This window comes from Candoia aspera, chromosome 15 (assembly GCF_035149785.1).
Source record: "Candoia aspera isolate rCanAsp1 chromosome 15, rCanAsp1.hap2, whole genome shotgun sequence".
NCBI lineage: Eukaryota > Metazoa > Chordata > Lepidosauria > Squamata > Boidae > Candoia > Candoia aspera.
Window position 1 is genome coordinate 4,460,537 of NC_086167.1, and position 20,595 is coordinate 4,481,131.

At 45.3% G+C, this 20,595-nt stretch overlaps 2 protein-coding genes across 3 annotated transcripts in view; one reads left to right on the forward strand and one right to left on the reverse strand.

Annotated features, from left to right (window-relative positions):
* The window catches only part of PES1 (pescadillo ribosomal biogenesis factor 1), a 426,838-nt gene that overhangs the window by 226,016 nt on the left and 180,227 nt on the right, over window positions 1-20,595 (forward strand). The window lies entirely within an intron of this gene.
* Window positions 1-20,595, reverse strand: part of OSBP2 (oxysterol binding protein 2) — a 136,349-nt gene that overhangs the window by 24,204 nt on the left and 91,550 nt on the right. For both annotated transcript variants that reach the window (XM_063315270.1, XM_063315272.1), the window contains 3 exons: window positions 6,650-6,842; window positions 2,533-2,656; window positions 1,267-1,333 (listed from right to left, as the gene is read on the reverse strand). In XM_063315270.1, the coding sequence (XP_063171340.1) occupies window positions 1,267-1,333; window positions 2,533-2,656; window positions 6,650-6,842 (384 nt within the window). The remainder of the gene's footprint in view (window positions 1-1,266; window positions 1,334-2,532; window positions 2,657-6,649; window positions 6,843-20,595) is intronic.

Sequence of the window (20,595 nt, forward strand, 5' to 3'; positions counted from 1 at the left end):
CCATCCATACAGTGAAAGACAGATGTTAGTCACCCTACTTGTCTATATGCTGGTGCTGCAGACAGCTACATGAGAATGGTGGAAGGACAGAGCTAAGGAAAAAGAGAGAGAGAAAACAGACATACTATGTTTCAACCAAACCATTTTGGGTGGGATTGTGGTTTAGTCCAACAGACACCAGAACATTTTGGTTCCAGGTTTTGGCCAAATTGAAGTCTGGAAGGGTGTAATGTGCAAATAAGGCATGGCTGGTGTACCTTCTCCCTTCCTGCCCTCCCCCTGTGGTCCAGCCCACCTGCTCATCAACCTTCCCTGCTCCTTCCTTCCCTTTAGCCACTGAGCTTGAATTCAAGCGTGGAACACCCAACACACATATGCACCTGACCTTCCCAGCTCCTTACATCCCCACAGCCACCAATGGCCTGGCCTTTTCCCTACTGTCTCCCACATCAAGGACATGTAACCTGGCTGTCCAGTGCATGGAAAGTTTTGCACATCCCTAAATAATTCCTTTCTGGATTCTTGGAGAGATAGCCTGTCCTGATATCTGTTCAACGCATTTGTTGCCCCAGCTCAGCACTTGGTCCAGAAGAGATGATGGCAAGAAGGTAGCCACACCCAAATAGGACTGGATTCTGGAGGGCCACCAGCTGTCCTCATTACCATTTGAGTAAATGCAAAATATTTGCCAGGATTTAATGGCTGGATTCCTGCAACATGCTGAGCTGAAGTGAGGCTGGGTAATTTGGAGCTGAATGTACTGTGAGAACCCACCACTATCTTATTATGTTCTGTGGGCCAGGCCATCATGTTAAGCCGTCATATGTTTGGACAGGTTGTATGAACAGAAATAACCTTGCTTATTACTTGCTCTTACCACTGAGCAGTCTGGGTTTAGAGTTCATCAAATCATATGAACCCACCCAACATGCGTCAGCTATTCCAAGGGCTAGCAGGCCACCCAAGACACACAGTGAACAGAGGAGCAGGAAAAACACGAGAGGACAAATTAAACAAGAGAATCAAACAGAGAACTGAGTAATGGGAGCGAGACACCCACACTCAGAACCAGTCAGAGCAAGGCACTCTTCACAGGGTTTCCAGGGACTTGAGACACATTCGCACAATCCCACACCCCAGACTGAGAAACGAGAGGCTGGTTCTCCCAGCCATCCAGCTCCTATGTGGCCCCAGCCACACCAGGCTGTCCTTCAGAGACAGGAACTGAGCTCCTCCCCGCCCCCCCCCAGTGCTGGTGATACTCACGCAATCATCCAAGTTCCAGTCTTCAGAACGACCCTCGCTGGCCGCACTAATGTTGCTGCCGGTGCGCCTGTAGGGAACACAGAAGCGGCAATGGCAACGGCAAGGGAGATGGAGCATGGTCTCCTGACGCACCAGCCAGCATGGCCAGCATGCCCCAGGAGCACCCGTCAAGCAGGGCCACTGAGAAGATCACAAACAGGGGCGGGGTTCCAATATGCAAACGCACCACGCAACATTCTGACCCGCCCAGTTTCTCCCAGCCCCAGCCCCAGGCAACCAATGGGCTCTCTGGGCCACAGCTCCCCCTGCAGCACAGGGGCGTGAGAGCCAGGTGGGGCCGGGGAGGGGAGGGAACCTGGTGACCGTCAGCAGGAAGTGTTACAAGGAGTGCTAAATGCTTTTTGGAAGGATCAGGGGCGTACTGGGTGGGCAGTGATATAGAGTGGGCAGCGGTTCTTTTTTATTTACAAATAATTCTGTTCTTTTACATTTTTGGCTAAACTTCTACGCACCTCACATATTTATTTATTTATTTGTAAATTTTCTCAACTGCCTTGGACTTAAAAGGTCTTTATGCAATGCACAAAGAGCAACGCGACAAGCCATCGCAGAACCAGATACATGAACTACAAGAATAACGCTTGCATTATCATTACATATGGATAATAAACTGCCCAGAGTCCCTTTTTGGGGGAGATGGGCGATAACAAAATTTGAAAAACAAACAAACAAAGTTAAACAAAGTTTAAACCTTTGCTACCATTTTTGAGCTCTTTCTGCCTAAATGTGGAAGAAAACCTCTCAAAACGTGTGCCATTAGGACACCCTTCCTCAACCTTTTGACCCTGGAGGAACCCTTGAAATATCTTTCAGGCCTGGGGGAAGGAACCCCTGCCCGTTCAGGCTCAAATGCAGGCCAGAAGTTACCAAACCATTCTATTCGTTTCATGGGTAGGCCTGTCTAGATGCAGTAACAGTGTTCTGAAACTAAAAACAAAGAATGAAACTTACCTCTTTCATGTGAAGTTGCCCGAATTTGAAATAATTTTTTAAATAAATTGGTGATCTCCCAGGAACCCCTAGTGACCTTTCATGGAACCCTGGTTGAGGAACCCTGCCTTAGGATCACAAGAGGCTCTAAGGACCGGAAAAGCAGGGCAGGGATCACACAAGACCCATGTTCCACCTTGCTGGCTGAAAAGCCAGGGCACGCTTCACACACTGCAAAGAGCATTGCCCACACCAGGCGCAAAGAGTCTGGCCTACCGGTGAAGTCTGGATGGATCTGCAGCTACTGTGATGAAAGCATGAGCTTCTTCCATGGCATCGAAGTACTCCGTCTCCTCATCTTCATCACTGGCTTCTGCTTTTGCACTTTGCACGCTTCCTCCTGGAAGAGACAGGTAAGATAAGCTCCTCCCACATTTGTGCATTTGAGACATCGAACAGGAGGAGGAAGGCTGGGTAGCTACCTGCTTCTAACTTGCCAAGGGCCAAATCTCAATCACCTTAAGTATATTTTAACCATTTGGGCTTTCTGGGCCCCAGAATAGAGTTGAACAGCATCATCTCCAAATGCTGACTAGCCCCAGTGGCTTGACTTCATGTGGAATCCCTGGGTCCCCATGTTAAGTGAAAAAACATCCCAGGAACATAGAATACTGGACACTGGTGTGCATTCCATTGCAACCTTCAGCTTAATTTGGCTTTATTTCAGCCTAAATGGACTGTTGAAGCAAGACTATGGGCATGTTCCCAGATTAAAAAGAGTTCCAGACCTCTGGCTGTGTTCGACAGCCAAGCTATTTATGATTCTGTTGTATTTAAAACTTCAGTAAAGCTCTTTAGAAAGCACCACAAAGTGGAGCTTGCGGAGCCCATTTACAGGAACTCTGTAAAGGCTTGCGGTCTTGCAAGGGGAAAGGCGGCTTGATACCTTTCCAGCTCCAACTGGAACTGCTAGGATTTTTTTTTTTTACCTATGATCAGATGGATGCACACAATTATGGCTTTAGAACATGGATACTGTGTGTGTGTGCATGCACCTGCAATTTATTTTACCCCCCTTTTGCACAGAGTAGGGGTGAGAGACTTTTAGTTACTGTAAGATATGTGACAGCTTGATAATGATTTTTGCTGCCTGCATTGCAAAGTCAGTGAGAAAGACTGTTGCAGATCTTCTTCAAACTGCCTTTGAGGAACAGGGGAGTGGAAATGGCAATACGGAAGAGCTCTCTGTATCAGCGTCCATACATCCCCAAGTTGCCAAGGTTGAGAAACACTGCTCTGTACAGACTATTACGACAGAATCCTCACTGGATGTCTTTCGTTGGATTAGAGATGAAAATTTGGCAGACAATTATCTTGTGCACCTAATGGGAGTAATTTCAGCGAAGTGGAATTGCTAGCTGTAACTGCGACTTAAAGATGCTGGTGAAACTCTAAGATGCTCATCTCTGATCTGGTCCTGCCAATATTTTATTTCAGCAAAGAGTGGAATGAGAAATTACCACTGCTCTTGACTCAGACTGAGATTTGTGCCCTCAGTTTAATGCTCTGAAATAGACTATCTGCATACAGAATTACATCATGCCAAAGATGGAATCTAAACCAGTGCACCTCAACTTTGGTAACTTCAAGATGTGTGGACTTCAACTCCCAGAATTCTGGGAGTTGAAGGAATTCTGGGAGTCAAAGTTCATACATCTTAAAGTTGCCAAGGTTGAGAAACCCTGGTCTAAATGATTGCTAAGGTGTGGCAACTATTCCTTCTCCAACACTGGAAAACAATGATCTTCACACTCTGCACACTTGAAGATATTTTAGACTTGGTACAGCATTTAAAAAAGAAACAGGGGAGATAATGCTAGAATGAAGTTTTGTTTCCCCAATCTTGGCATGCTCCAAATGTGGAATTCCAGCATTCCCCAGCTCAGATGGCAATTCTTGAGAATTCTGGGAGATGAAGTCCTGGTGGATGGGAATAGCAGGTTATTGTATTAGATCCTGGATATTTCTGAATGCCCAATCTCTATAGACCAACACTAACCTTAGAATAAATTAATTAAATCCCAGGACCATCTCATCCCCATAACATCGACCTGCCCCACCAAATCATGCAGAGAGGGCATGTTACGGACCCTGTCTGTAAGAGAATTTCATCTGGCGGGCTCCAGGAAGCAGGCCTTCTCTGCAGTGGCCCCCACCCTTTGGAACACCTTGCCCCTGGAGGTGAGGCAGGCCCCTTTACTCCTGACCTTCCGGAAGGCCCTGAAGACCTGGTTCTGCCATCTCACTTGGGGCAGGAAGGTGGATAGCCATTCTTGGGGGTGGCTCACGTCTTACAGCCTCTCCCACTGGATTGGAATCTTTATAGCCTCTTGGATTTTATACTTATTTATATTGTATTTTATATTTGTAACTTGTTTTTATTTTTATGGGATTTTAATGTTTATTGTTATTGTATTAACTTTATTGTAAGCTGCCCAGAGTCCCTCTTTTGGGGGAGATGGGCGGTAACAAAATTTGAATAATAAATAAAAAAATAAAAAACCCTGCTTAAAAGTAGCTGTGATAGTCAAGGACAGAGGATAGGAAAGGATTATCTTTCACCTGTATAGCTGGAGTGGAAAACAAGAAGCTGGCCCTGGTGAGACTGGCTGTGCTCATTAGCTCACGGCATCTGTTTTCTGAATACAGTGACCATTCCCAGAACTGGATCAATGGAGTAGAAAACCCCAATCTTAGCAAAGGGGAGCCGGGCGGCATGAGGAAATAAGGTTGCACATTAAATGGGAAAGTGGATGTCCCGGGCATCTCTCCACACCACACTTTAATGTAGGACCCATAGAAAGCAACACAACACAGTCTGGCTTCCTGGTCTGGAAAGTCATACTTGTGAGCAAGCATACTTCAGCCCATGAGCCTCCCTAGCATCCTGCAGGCACGGAAGTGGGGTAGGAAGGAAGAGAAGAAGGAAAAATGTCTCCTTCATTTTTGCCTATCTCCAATTGCACCTACACTGGTATCTATATGGCATATCCCTTTTCAGCATCAACAGAAAGGCACGTTATATTTTATCTGCTTGGAGAAAGAAAAAGTAACAGAGAGCAAATATATAAAATAAAAGGATTGCAGCTAACTGGCATACTGGGGAATGTTCTCTGAGGTCCGTGTCTGTTCCTGCTGTACAATCTGGCCACCCCAAGAGGTTTTAGAAGTCTTTAATGGCCCATCGTGTGCAGTTCCAACTGCCTCCTTGCTCTCATTTATACCTAGGCCTTTCACACACTCTTGCCCAAAACACGGTAAAGCCAAGCTCTGTTTTGGGGCATCAGTTTCCATGGGGGAAGGGAGGGAGCAACGTTTTTGCAATTTTGTCCTAACTGCATCCCTGAGCTCTGCAAGGAAATGCTGGCTTTTAAAATGTCGTTTGGGCTTGTGCGGGGGCATCTGTGATGTTGGTGCAGGAGGTGGGAGGAAATGATGTAACACGCATTATGATTCAAATGACAGGACAAATATCTTTACACCAGACATCCTGACACAAGTATATAATTATATCATTTGGGCAATGATGTCATGACACACTGAAGCGGTCTACAGGCTGTGTGTGCCCAGAGGTTTGTCTCTGCAGGAGCATTTTTCTCCTAAGCCACAGTGGCTCCAGAGGACCAGCTGTGATGGAATGTGAGGGTGGCCTTGGAGGACAGAGGGAAGAGACACTGCCCAGGGAACAATCAGTTAAAAGGAAAGAAAGTCTGAGAGAGGGTAACGGTCTAAAGAAGAAACTTAGGGAAGACCCGCCTGGACCACTCAAGCGATAAATAGGGAGGGTGGAGAGTTGAGAGTTGTCCTTTCAGACTTGCAAGATTCTGTTAAAGTAGCCTTACAATAAAGTAGAATTGGCTCATCTGGTTTGTGTTTCCTGTCTGGTCCACCTGGGAAGGTTGACATCAATCTTGAAAGTCTGAAAGGACAAATCTCCCACCGTCTCTTTTACAGCGGTTGTCAAGGCCCAAATTGTTAGCTACCGAACAGGTAGAGTTGAAGTGGCTGTTGGTGATAGTGGACAGCTGTAATGGTGCGTGAGAAAGACCTTGGGAAATGGGGGAAGAGATGCTGCCTAGGGAATGGCCAGATAAGAGAGGGCTTAGCCCACAGCTGCATAACGGGTGGAGAAAGAAAGTCAGAAAGAGACCTTCTCTAACTTCTCAGGCTGTAAAGAAGACGGAGGGAGAACTGTACCTTCAGACTTGAAAGATTCTGTTAATGTAGCCTTACAGTTAAGTAGACTTAGTTCATTTAGTCGTATTTCCTGTCTGGCTGACCTGGGAGGACTGACATCAGCTCTCGCCTGGGTCAGAAAGGAAGGGCCACTCACCTCGGGGGACGTGAGCAGCCGGGTTGACGGAGAGGGCCGGAGCTCCCCGGCAAGCCCGTTCTAAGTTGTTGTGCTGCTTGGCCAACTGCTCGATGGTCTCCTCCAGGCGGATCCGTTGCTCACGTTCATGCTGGAGGGCCCGCTGCCATTTCCTGCTGTGGGCTTCCGCTAGCTCCAAAAAGTCCCGGCAGGCCTGGGGAAGGAAGGAAGGAAGGAATCCGATGACTGGTGGAGGTCTTCCCGGGGAACCATGCTGCTGGCAGGTGGAAGTGAAGGAGGCACTGCAGCCCAGCCTTTACAACAAGCCCAGCATGGTTTATCAAGCACCCTTCCCAAGTTGGGCCCTTCCAAATACGAATGCAATTCCCAGGATTAATCACATCCGGGCAGCACAGTGTGGTATTTATCACTTTAATTTTTAACACAGCCTTCCACATAAAGAGTGCTCAAAGAGGGTAACCCTCTAAAACACGAACATAATTGGTGAGTATTTTGTCCTTTAAAAGCCCTAAAAACCCAGGAAAAATCAGGCTGATTTGGAAGAGCTTTCAACGTTTCTAAGGGGGACTATGCTGCCCAAAATTTCTGCAAGGCCCAGACAGTAGGAAGGAACAAAACTTTCTCAGCCCCACTCCTGCCTGGAGAGCTTTGGCAGTTACAAAGAGGTGCTGGGGGTGCCCATCTAACCCCCCACAACTGCCAGCAAATTGTGGCTATCAGCACCCACCCACCATCTGCTTAAAACTCTCTCATGAAGAAGAAAAGCTTTTCCTTTGGGTTCTGTTCTCAAACAGCTTGCACCATTTCCCCCCAATGTTTAGTTGAAACTCTCTTTCCCATAATTTGAACTAAACATTCAAAGAAGAAAAAAAAAAATTCTGTATCCCCACGTCCAGTATTTCATGATGGATACTGTACCATCTCTTAATCAACTCTTTCTTACACTAACGAAGATCATGTCTGGAAAGATAAAGAAGAAGAAAATAACTTGCGGGTAGTAACTGCAGACAAAAAAAAAAAAAATCAGAGCTCAAACAAAAAGTTAAATTTCCAGGAGTTTGCCATCTTCAAAGAAATCCCTGCAAAATTAGAATTGCGAAGAAGTAATAAATACCAAAGAATTATGCAAAATAAAATAAATTATGCAAATTTACGGTTCCAAACCTGGCAGAAAGCAGGCTCTTTCTTAATGCAAAATTTAGATTGCTGGGGCAGAGAATTATCAAGGCTTTTCAAGTTAAAATCAGCACATGCAGTTCTGCAGCAAAAGAGAAGATGGGGGGGGGGGAGGCTGAGAAATGTAGATGGGGGGAGAGTTGATGCACACCCAATATGGAAGGCGCTAACAAGAACAACAAAAGCTTTGTAATATCACAACACACAACATTCACCGCTCTCCACCCACACTGCAATGAAGGATGTAGCCACAAGGTACCTGAGAAATCACAACAGTACATTTGACTGTACAGTTCATATTTTGCCCCACTTGTACAGTGCTCAACCCTCTGGCAGATTTGGGGCATCTGGAGCAGAACATGGAACTATCCTGGGCCACGGACAGAAGGCGAGCTCTGAAGCCCCCCGCCCGCCGCTCCCTTTGCTCTTGAGCGAGGAAGAAACCTGGCGTAGCAATCAAGAGCTCAGTGCCGTGACAGCTAAAAAGGCCCACTTTTCTAGGTGTAACAAGGAGAGGAGAGGCGCTCATCAAACAGCTCGTCCCAGAAATGTCAGCGTAGCCTTCAAACAAGCATCTCTGAACACACGTCAGAAGTCATGACCAGGGACAGCTCTTTGGATGAGTTACCCAAACGGTTGTCAGTCGCTTAAATTCCTCTAGCAATCGGTCACTCTAAAAGGCAAAACTTGCTCCAAATAAATTGCAGTCGGGACACAGCACAACAGGAAGTGTCTCGGGAAGGTGTCTGGCTGAACAGGCTACACTAGCAAATGAACAACAACCACAACAAAAAACCTGGCTTTTTATCAGGGGTGTATGCAGAGGTCTTTGGGGGACCCAAGAGAAAGCTTTCAGATGGGCCCCCACCCCAACATTAGTCACCCGTTAAAGTGCTGTTGGCTACAAGGGAGATGCCCTGGTTTTGGTGCTGGGGACGGGCACGCATCGGTCACTCTCAGGCCTTGCAGAAGGATAGCAATAAATAAGCTAAATACACTGATAATTGACCAGGTTTACTCCTGCCTCCCTCTTAGTGCTTGACTGACTGGGGAATTCTGGGAGTTGAAGTCCACACAGCTTAGACCTGCCGGGGTTGAGAAACTCTGCTCTAGGGCATGGTGATAATCGTCACCTTTCTGTGACTCCATAAATGATCTTTTTTACTGGCTGTTCTACAATTGCAGGTTATCTTGCTCTTGCTGTTTATGGTTTGTGACCTTTCCATGTTTTTGAACTCCATTTGTAATGCTTTCTGCTTTTACCTAATGCACATTCACTGCTTCTATGTAATTTTTTATGGAAAATGGGAAAGGCAAGGAATAAAAAGAAGACATACAGCATGAAGAGAAAAGAGAGAGGAAGTGGAAAAGAAAGATGGAGTAATGATTTATTGGCATGTGTAATGTAATGTGCTTTGATTGTTACTGGCATTGGGTTTTTTTTTTAACCATGTAAAATTAAAAATAAAATCTTTTGAAATTTGAACCTCTTTTTATACACCCACACACACAAACATTTTCACAAGTCCTGAAGGAGGTGTCAAGATTTTGGGTGATGCAGAATTTCCAATTTCTCCTCTCCCAACTGAAATCTCAGATAATTCCCAGGGGCAGCCTATGGCTCACCGTTCTGCAGGAGATGAAATCACTGAAACATAACAATAATGCAGGCTAGTGGGAGATGTCTCAAAGCAGCTTTTTAAAAGAAAAGAAAAAAACACTGTGTTGAGATTTATTGGTTTTGTTTAAGCAATGAGATGTTGATACTGTAACATTTTTTTCTGTGTATTTTATTATACTTCAAATTGATTTATTTATACAGGAATATTGTACGCTGATATTAATGGATGCATTCACGTGGAAAAGTGGCATAGTAATATACAAATGAAAGAATATCAGTTGGCCACGAATGCCATAAAAAATACGGGGGAAACACAGGCACGTTATCGCAAAATGTGACACAAGGGTCTCTTACTATTAAATTGAGATTTTTATAGTGAGATGGACAGTGTATCAATTAATATATGATGATGATGACGACGATACAAGCAGAAAGGGGAAATGCGGTGAAAGGAGGCAGCACAAACTGAAGTGGAAAGGGGAAAAGATGAGGAACAATTCAAAGCAAAGGAATATAAGCATATATACTTGCAGGAAAAATAAAACAAGGCAAGTGGAAGAGCCTCGTGTGGCGCAGAGGGGTAGGCGGCAGGCAATATTGCAGCCGAAACTCTCCCCGTGATCCGGGTTTGATCCCAGCGGAAGCTGGATTCTCTCTGGGCAGCCGGCTCAGGTCGACTCAGCCTTCCGTCCTCCCGAGGTTGGCAAAATGAGCGCCCGGCTTGCTGGGGAAGGAGATGACCGGGGAGGGCAATGGCAAACCACCCTGCTCTACAATCTGCCAGGAAAATGTAGCGAAAGCGGCGTCCCCCCAAAGGGTCAGACGTGACTCGCTGCTTGCACAGGGGACCCTTCACACATACAAGTGGAATGAGGAAAAAGCTCAAGGGATACAATAATCATCTCTCGGGCAAAACAAAATGCAAGCGCAGGAAACGGGGCAGAATTTTTTTAAAAGTTCAGCAATATCTGAGAGCAGAGAACCACCAATGATTAAATTAGAGGGAGACACAGCAGCATCTCCCCCTTCTCTGGCGGGGGCAGGAACAGAAACATTCACTGTTTATTGCTTTCATCAACAAGCAAAGACATGGAAGATGTAGGAAAAATGCAGGTCTCTTGGGGGAGGAAGAAGTAAGCTCTAAAAGGATGCAAAGTCAGGCATGAGGAACAAGCGAAGCAGGAGGAGGAATATGAACAAGGGGACCAGAAGAACGAACAAAATAACTGGATATTGTTAGTGCTGCAATGATGGTATTTGGCAGACTGGCGCTCCCGGAAGACAGGCAAGTCAATGCCACGCTGTGGGGGCTATCAGTTGCCACGGTGCTGGATACGCCGGCCTTCTTGTTAACCTGCTGCTCATTAAAGGAAACAGAAGGAAAGAAGGAACTCCAAGGTCGAATGGAGTCTTGGACAGAATATTAAAAAATATCCCTGCCTTTTACCTTTTCTTCTTTTCAAAATTTATCAGATCTCGCTCATTCCCTTGGACCAAAAGTTATTTTTTTTCCACAGAAGGAACATTGCCTACGGCATAAACGATGACTGCCTGAGGTCTGCAGCAGGAATATAAAACTGTATAAAAACGCAGCCCGTGCGCTAAATCCTCTTTTTGTCCAAAAACAAAGCTTATGAAACACCAGGTTGGACCACTAGAAAACAGTGAGGCGGCTTTTGCTTCTCTTTCTCACTTGTCCTGGGTGAAATGAGATTGTAAGCAGGCTGGCTGAACTCTTCCTTTTCTGGAAAAGAGATGGAACAGCCCTAGCCATGATAGATTAAACGTAATTATTATTTAATTATTGTATCAGTGTATATGGTCGCCTACTTGTGGCTCAGGGCGGCTAACGGAAAATTAAAAGTAAATTAAAAGAAAGAAATAAGACACCAGAAGTTTTTAAACTTGCTGTGCCAAGCACAGCTGTCAGATGCTAGAGAGAAGAACCATGCTTCCTTTTGGACTCCTCTGGCCAACACAGAGGCAAGAAAGTGGTGGAGTTTGGAATTCTGTTTAGTATCTCAAGAGATGCCTCTAGGAAGCTGAAGGCAGATGGGACATTTTGGGAACAGGTTGTGCGCGCTCAAAGAAAATAGCTGCTGTGAGAGTCCATTCCCATATTGAAAAAAGCCTCCAGAGCAGTGTTTCTCATTGCTGGCTGGGGAATTCTGGGAGTTGAAGTCCACACACCTTAAACCTGCCGAGGTTGAGAAACTCTGCTCTAGAGACCTTTTATGTAAACAGCCAGTTGCAAAGTTCTTGGTTATCTGTAAAGAGATCTGCCTCCTCCCTGGATCACAGGTAGAACGAAAATCACAAAGCCGCCGTAACGTACCTGAAGACAGATTCATTCTAAAGGGGAACTGGTTCAGGTGCTGGAGGTCTTGTAACTCTGCCCCTTCCGGCTCAATAAATCTTGTTAAAGAGAACTTTGGGAAAGGGAAAGGCTCACTCTTGGTTTTAGACCATTGCTAAGAGACTAAGAGTGGCCACAAAGGCATTTGTTCGTTCATAAAATGGCTGCCACAGCAAGTCTGGTATCTGGGGCCTGAAATTTCCAGCCTGCTTTTTCACAGGCGATGGTGGAGCATTTAAAGGTGGGAAAACAGCACATCTTTGGCAGGGCCTCCACCCCCGTTCTTCTCCATTCAATTCTGCTCCATTCAATACAGCAACTCGTCCAGCAATATTTTGTCTACTTTGATTTTAATCAGGAGGAAACATTCTCATGGGGTCCCAGGCCACAACTGCTCCCCCATCCAGCTGGACAGCCAGCTACACATGGAAAGGCTAAGTAAATGATTTCAGCCTCATTTTTCTTTTTCAGGGGGAAATCAAAGCTCTCATTGCCCTCCCTAATGTTCTTCAAGAATGGACCCAAACTGCGTTGCTGAAATTCAACAGTAAATGGGTCCAAAATTTTGATGGCAATTTGGGGGAACTGGAAGGAGGTTTAAGGATGAAAATGGGAACAGTTTACCTCCCTGCTTTTGTTTTTGTTCTGAGTTTGGGGGGAAAATGTGCTTTTTGTTGAATGAAGTACACAGCATTCCTCTTGCTCAGGCAGAAACTCCCTTGCTGCCCCATTTATTAATGGCACCACAATCTACCACTTTCAGTGATGAACACAGACCACCCCTTCTTTTCCAGATAATTAATACCCATTGTTCTCAGGTCCTCTGCTACTGCTAAAATTCCCTCTTTCCTGATTATCAACCCCAGCCGGCCAGCTTCTCTCATTTACCAGGCTGAATTCCTGTTTAATGCTGATCTTGACAACTTTCCTGCAAAAACTCCATGATGTTTTGCCCAACCTGGAGTTGAGAAACCGTAATGAGCACCCTAGGGAGTGTTGCACACACACATAAAAATCACCTTTCAGGAAACTGTAGGAAAAAGCCAATGGGGTTGTTTTAACTCGGAGCACTAGACAAAGACCAACTTTGGGCTCGGCGGAAGGTGCAGCATTGTGTTGCACTGCAACCGCATTCAGCTGAAATGGTTGCCTAGTCACACAAAGGTGGGCTCTGTCTCTGCAAAATCTGGGATTAGGAGAGGGACAGAAAACAGGGCAGAGCAAGCTGATTATTTTGGCAGAAACCTCCATTGGAAACACAGGGGGAAACAGAGAGTGAGTTGCACGGATTTAACCAAGAACTTGCAATGAGACAAGATGGTCATCCCTCCTGAGGGGATGCAGCAATCATTCAGGAATTAAATTCAGGAATTTGGGCAGGCAGCGTTCTCTCTTCAACCTATGAGAATCAGAACACAAATCTAAAAGCTGTTCTGCTTCTCCTTGTAGTAAACAGCAGAGGCTAAGTAAGAAGCCCTAATTTAGGACCCTTTGCTGAGGCAACTCTTTGAAATACTGTGGAAGCTTCACAGTGAGAGAAACCACCAATCCCTGCTCCAACAGAATGCTGCAGGATGAAGGGCAGCTGGTGACTGACAGGACAGAAACAGCTGGTCGGCCTTGCTGAAAGCAAAGAGAGCAGGGAAATGGTGCGATGGGCCGACTCTCAGCAATGTCCAGCAGGGCTCATTTAGGTTTTGGCCACTGCGCACAGCTGGGTGAATAGCATCAAAGCTGACAGGAAGCACTCAACCCTCCCAGGAAGCAGAATCTGCTCTCAGAGTGAGCTTTATGGAAGCTTTCATCAAAAAGACAGCCCATCATGAAGCAACTTCTAAGGCAGGCAAACACACAGGACTACAAGAATATCTTTTTAGGTCTAGCTGTCTGTCCTTGTCCTTCCCCAAAGATGGCAGTAATAGAAGCAGAAAGCAAGTGGAGCTCTTTGCTCAACAGGTTTCTGATTCCTCGTTTTTCTTTTTTCAGGAAGGGACAGATTTTTTTCTGCTTCTGAGAATTTATTCCAGAACCTGGTGGCTGGAGAACCCTCCTCTTGAACTTCAGGAAATGGAGTTCCACCACAGAAAGAAGGCCTTTCGTGCAGATGGCTGCCATCACCTAAGACACGGGAACCTCTACAGCCCTCCACTCCATGCTTCTCGGGAAGTGAATTCATTCCTTACTCTCATCACAGCCCAACTTAATACCACTGACTGTCAAAATCTCCCAATAGGTTACAATTTTGTTTCTACTTCAAAAACAGGACTGGAGGCAATTCTGCTACTGTACAATTATTCAGGACAAAAGATCTGATTTCCTCCAAGGATGAGACTTTTAAGAAATATACCACTAGCTACTATGGTCAAGCTCGGCAGCCAAATGGCTGAACCACTGAGTTGGGGTCCTGGACATGGACAATGGACATGTTATGAATGTTCGAGAACCCACTGAGTAATCTGCAGATGTTTCTCTGAAGTGTGACTTGCCAAAGAAGAGTGAATTCCTGGCATGGACCAAGAGGCAGTCTATAGAAAGACTCATCTATGGGTTTGCCCTTTGAGGCATTCTCCAAGTGGGGAATGGGATGGGCAACTGGGAAGAACAGATATTTCAGTCCTCAGTTCCCTTCCAGGTTTCTTGCAAGCCGTTGAGGACTTGGAGGTGTCCCTGTTACCGAAACAACTGGCCCACCTTACCTATTGGTGGGAGACAGGAACAGTTCCTGTTGAGCTGTGGCCCACTCATTTTCTGCAAAGCAAACAAGCAGAAATGCAATTGAACTCCTTATAGCCAAGTTCCTATCCCATTTGTTTGTCTTTTTTTGACATAATGAACCACAGGGCTCTGCGCAGCCATCTAGCTTGATCCTACGTGGCATAAGGCCGGGTTACTTGAGAGACCACCTGTCTCCCATAGGATTTGATCCTGCAGGGTTGGCGCACTTCCAGGTTCCTTCGACTAAACAATGTCATATATCAGGACCCTGGAAGTGTGCCTTCTCTGTAGCAGCGCCTGCCCTCTAGGAAGAGGTTCCCTCAAGATCCTGATGGCCCCTGCTCTGCTGTTGTTTAGAAGGGCTGTGAAGACCTGGCTCTTCACCCAGGCCTTTGGTGAGGGAGGGTGAGACCCCTCACTTCATTGCGCTTCCAATCTTTTATCCTTATGTTTTATTGATTTGATTGTAATTTCTTTGATTGTTGTGAGCAGCAGGAAAAGGAATACGTGGCATGTAACCTCCAACCTCCAACTCTCCCCTTTTGCTCCTCACCTTTTCTTAAATGCCAGCAAGAGGACTCAGGGCTAAAAATTCTTTCTCATGCACTGTGTCCAAGAAAGGAGAGGAAGGTTAGTTAGACCAGTGTTTCTCAACCTTGGCAGCTTTAAGGTGTGTAGACTTCAACTCCCAGAATTCCCCAGCCAACAATGCTGGCTGGGGAATTCTGGGGGTTGAAGTCCACACATCTTAAAGTTGCCAAGGTTGAGAAACACTGGGTTAGACTGTAAAAGGGAGGACATCTGACTGTTTTATTTGGCTTCCTGTGGCTACTGCTCAGAACTTCCCCTTCACCAAAAATGGGATGAGGACATGACTCCTTTTCTTATTTAAGGTATCTCAGTCCCGGCTGTCTGCAGTACAGATCTCAGGGCAGCTAATGCTTGATATTTAAAAATGTTACTTGACGTTACACAAAGATTAAACGTAATTTAAACCAGTGTTTCTCAACCTTGGCAACAGCCAACAGCTGGTTGGGGAATCCTAGAAGCCGAGGTCCACACATCTTAAAGTTGCCAAGGTAGAAAAACACTGATTTAAACCAAACAGAAACATATATACAATACCAAAAGAAAATGGAAGGGAAAGTATTTTTCACCTCTGAAATGGTGAAAATGATGGGCTTCTGAAGGAAGGTCCTCGATCAAAAACTGGATAGCCAAGTATTAGAAGAAAAGGCAGGTTTCCAACACAATATCCGAGCTTCGAAAGTCAACACCAGCCTTTTGACCTCTACATGGAACTGATCTGGGAGACCCAGTAAGAAATCGGTGCCAAATGGGCAGATTCATCTGGCAGCACTGCTCTCACCTCAAAGTGAAATGGATTTCTTTTTTTTAATAAGGATTGTATTAAGTTTCAAGACAAAGATAAAAGCTACGAAAAAAAAACTGCAAAAGAAAAGTAAAACTAAAAAGATGTGAAAAAAGTGAAATGGATTTCAATTCAAGCAACGGGGATTGGAGCAAGGAATTCAAAACCACATGGCTTTTTAAAAATAACCCCTGCCTTATGTTAGACACAGTGAGAGGCACAAGACGCAGCCATCTGCTCTTCTCCGACGACAGCCAGGGTATCGTCAGAGAGAACCTCGATTCCAAATGCTGTACACGTGAAAATGAGAAACCTTCGGCCGGACTGCAGAAACTCATCAGGGTACCAACTTGGCAAGGGCAGCAGCATTATCCCCAAATCTTTCCTTTGCATCAATTTTAGGCGATTAACCCATTTTACACAACTGTGTATCAAAGCCTGAAAAGTTATGAAAAATGTAGTTTAAGTTCTTTGAAATAAATGCAACCCTTCCTTCCCCAAACCAAATTGGCGTACATTATTGTTGTTGTTAATTTTGAGGGTGCATTGTTTTCCTCTGGAATGTATTTCCTCCTATAACTGGGTGAAGTCATCAGCATGTAGCAACAAGAATGGAGAGACATTATGAGTATAAATCCAGGGACTTCCAATCTAATGAAACAGCATTCAATAGAGGAGGAGAAAAGAGGAGGAGATGGGGTCATATTAATGGCTGTAAGCCTCCAACCCTTCATATCTGCAAACGATTCCTAGAATCCCCAGCCTAGCTGGCTCTTGTTGAGGTTCCCACATCAGATGGTCCCACAGGCTGGGAAAGTCTACCACAGGCTGTGCATCAATCAATCCTCCTTTCGCTCCTTTCGCTGGGCCAAATTCCTCCAGCAAATGTGGAGTGGAGAGGAGAATTCCTGCTTTTCCCATCTCCTTGAGTCACTCCCATAACCGCGCAAGAGTGAAACTTAACCCCTCACAGCATCTTCTCCATGAGTTTCTAACCAAGAATTTTGAAGGAAGTGGCAGCTAATGTTGAAAGCAAAGGTGTCTTACTTTTTTTTTTACTTTTCTTCATCTAATAACGTCTCCTTCCGGCCAAAGCTACCTGAATGCTGGAAAGTGTCCTTCGCTCCTGAATTCTCAGGAATTCATCTGGGAAATCATTCCATCCTTCCTTAGAAAGAACAGTAAGAGGAAGAGAAGAGGACTCTGTAACAAACCAGCCTGCACACGTGGGGTCAAGTAGGCTAGGCTGAGGGAGGGAAGAGACCAGTATAAAATGGTCTGTAGCCTTCATCATTTCCCAGATATGCTGAAAGTCCGCCTTCTGTTCAGCACATTTCGCAGTGGTAGAACTCTGCAGTGATTTTAATAGGAAAAAAAAATCCACTATCCCAGTTTATGCCTCGTGAAAGATGCTGACAAATTTCACAGGCAGGTCCAAGCACCTAGTTCAGTGTCTCTCAACCGTAGCAACTTGAAGATGTGTGGACTTCAACTCCCAGAATTCCCCAGCCAGCATGGCTGGCTGGGGAATTCTGGCAGTTGAAGTCCACACATCTTCAAGTTACCAAGGTTGAGAATCACTGACCTAGATGGTCAATGATTAACAGATTAACCCATCAGTTGCTCAGGCAGTAGAGAGCTGGGACTGCAAACCTCCCACATCTACCTGTGTGCAGCGCTGTACATTCAAAGCCTCCCCTGGAGAGCCCCTGCTTTATTCAGACTATTAGCTTAACAGCTCACATACGTAACTTGGAATCCAGAGGAGCATTCTGACAAGCTTCCCTCGAGGAAGCTTAGACGTTTGGTGTCTAAGGCGCATGGCGCTTTATCTTAAATCATTTGCTGAGATGACAGATACTTTCCCAAAACCAAAATTCAATTGCAGGCTGAAGTGGGTGGAAAGCGTAACCGAAGATACACAGTTTAGCACAGCATCGCATTCACGCAACCCATCTCTTCTGCATCGAGGCTCATACAGGAATTGCTGGCCAAGTCTATGTGGGAGACACAACTGATGGTGAAGAGGGAAAGCGAGTTTTCCTTCGTGAAGGGCTGTGATAACACAATCTCACTGGGGCCGCCGCAAGCAAGTGTGCAAGTTGTGCACTGCACAAAGGCGCCATGACGGGGGCGCCAAATTAAGTTTTAAAAATCAATTCTCTGTTCCAGACATAAACCACGCATGCTCACTTGTGTCAGATTTCACTTCTTCTGAAACAAGAGCTGTATATCAATTCAGAGAAACAATACAGGTAGTCCTCACTTAATGACCATTCGTTTAGTGATGGTTCAGACTTACAACAGTGCTGGAAAAAACAACTTACAACTGGTGCTCACACTTACAACTGTCGCAGTGTCCCCACGATCACAATTTGGGCACTTGGCAACCAGTTCGCATTTATGACCACTGCAGCATCCGGCGGTCACGTGATCACTATTTTCAACCTTCTCAGCCAGCTTCTGGCAAGCAAAATCAATGGGGAACTGTGTGATTCACTTAACGACCATGTTTGCTTAATCACTGTAGTGATTCGCTTAATGACCACCGCAAAAAAGATTGTAAAATTGGGTTGGATTCGCTTAATGACCGCTTCACTTAGCAACAGAAATTTCAGTCTCAATTGGGGTCGTTAACCGAGGACTACCTGTACATATCACACAATCTGAAACTATCAGCGCCACTATCATCTTCTGGTAAGCATATGGTTGCAGTTTCAGGAAGCTCAGCCTAACATACAAGCTTCACAAAAAAGTTTCTGCACAAGGTGCCTTACAGGCCAGTGGTGGCCCTGAATATCTCACTCTCTTATATCATCCAAGTCTATTTGTTTGCTAAGGATGTCATTTTTGACAGAATGTTTTAAGCAGGTAACACCAGTTTTGCTTCTAAATCCTAAAATATCCTAATGCCAAGAACCTTGATAATTTTTCTCCACCTGAAGAATCTCTGTGCATTGCTACCTTCTGAAAGGCCAGCTATGAAGCACTGCAAAATTGTATGGCATTAACACCAGGGGCATGGTCCCACAGGTGGGTGCATGGGTGTTCAAAAAAGTCAAGGTAGTGGCCATGATTAAAACCATGCCCCTTTTTCTCCAGCATACATACCAGTGAAAGCAAACTGCAGAAACTCTATAGCAGCGTCCCCTCTGATTAGGGAATCCCCACAACCACCTTTCCTGAATTCGATATTGTCGAAATGCCTTGGGACTACAACTCCCAGGATTCTAAGTATTTATGCGCATGTGGAATCCTGGGAATTGCAGTTTCCACACATTTTGGGGGAGCCCAATTCAGGAAGAGTGGTCTTTGGCTGAATGACAGCTTCTGGCACTCAGCTGATAGAAAACAATGTAAAATTTGGCAATACTGAAATTAAAGGGACAATTAACTTGTTTTCAGGAGAACAGGAGTTAAACTGTGTGCAGTTCTTGCTTATGATGGGAGAATGTGGCTTTCCAATAAATGTTTTCATTCTCTTAGGGGTACTCTTCTACCTGAAATGTTTTTAGCGTTGCACACAAAATGCAGACTGTGCCATTTTGATTTCATTTTCTCTACATTAGTGTGCTTCTCGCTAGTAAGAGGCAACGGAAAGGGGGAAAAAGTTAGTGCCCAAGAGCTCCACTAATGGTAAGGAAAAAGCCCAGTTTCCAAAGGTAGCTGTATTATTCTCCTTTTTGCAAGCAGGGAATCACAGCGAAGGATCTCTCCTTACACCCAACAGGTTCATTAGTTTTCTATGCATGTTCCGATATATTTCAAGCTGCTATTAGGAAGCTCTACGACTGCTTAAATAGACATATTTAAGGAACTGATTTCATACATCTCACAAAGCAATGGTTTACTTAATGGTTTATTCACACAGCATGCTAAGACAAAATCAAACAAATTATAGGTTAGGGAGATGAAAGAATATACACCGTGTTGGCAATGATGTATTTGAGAAGCAATTTTCATTCCTTATATAGCAATGGTTTTAGTGGTCTCCAATTTATTTGCTTTTCCTAAGGCATTCCAAGCCTCCTGTGGAGCAGAGGGGTAGGCGGCAGTATTGCAGCCGAAACTCTCCCCACGACCTGGGTTTGATCCCAGTGGAAGCTGGATTCTCTCTGGGCAACCAGCTCAGGTCGACTCGACTCAGCCTTCCCTCCTTCCGAGGCTGGCAAAATGAGCGCCCGGCTTGCTGGGGAAGGAGACGACTGGGGAAGGCAGTGGCAAACCACCCTGCTCTACAGTCTGCCAAGAAAACATCGCGAAAGCGGCATCCCCCCAAAGGGTCAGACATGATGCGGTGCTTGCACAGGGGACCTTTCACCTTTCACAATGCATTCCACTCTCCATCAAATGGAAAGTTCAGCGGAAACTGCAATTCATCTACCTTCTTATCAACAACAGTTAGGAGTTCCATCTTGAAGATAATCCACACGCACAAGGCATGTTTTCATGATCTGCATGACCTTCCCAGAAATCAATACTGAGGAACTTGCAAATGCAAGCTGCTGACTTAATACTGTTGTATTTCTGTACCATTCACTCATTATCCTAGTTAGCTTTTCCCATTCTGCTGAAATCATTTGATTCTGTGATGGAATAATCTGGATTAGGGTGATTCCAACACCAGATTAGTTGTACCCAAAATTCCCCAATCTTGACACCCAGGTGGGCCAACTCAAAAGAATTCTCAACAATGGCCGTGCTGC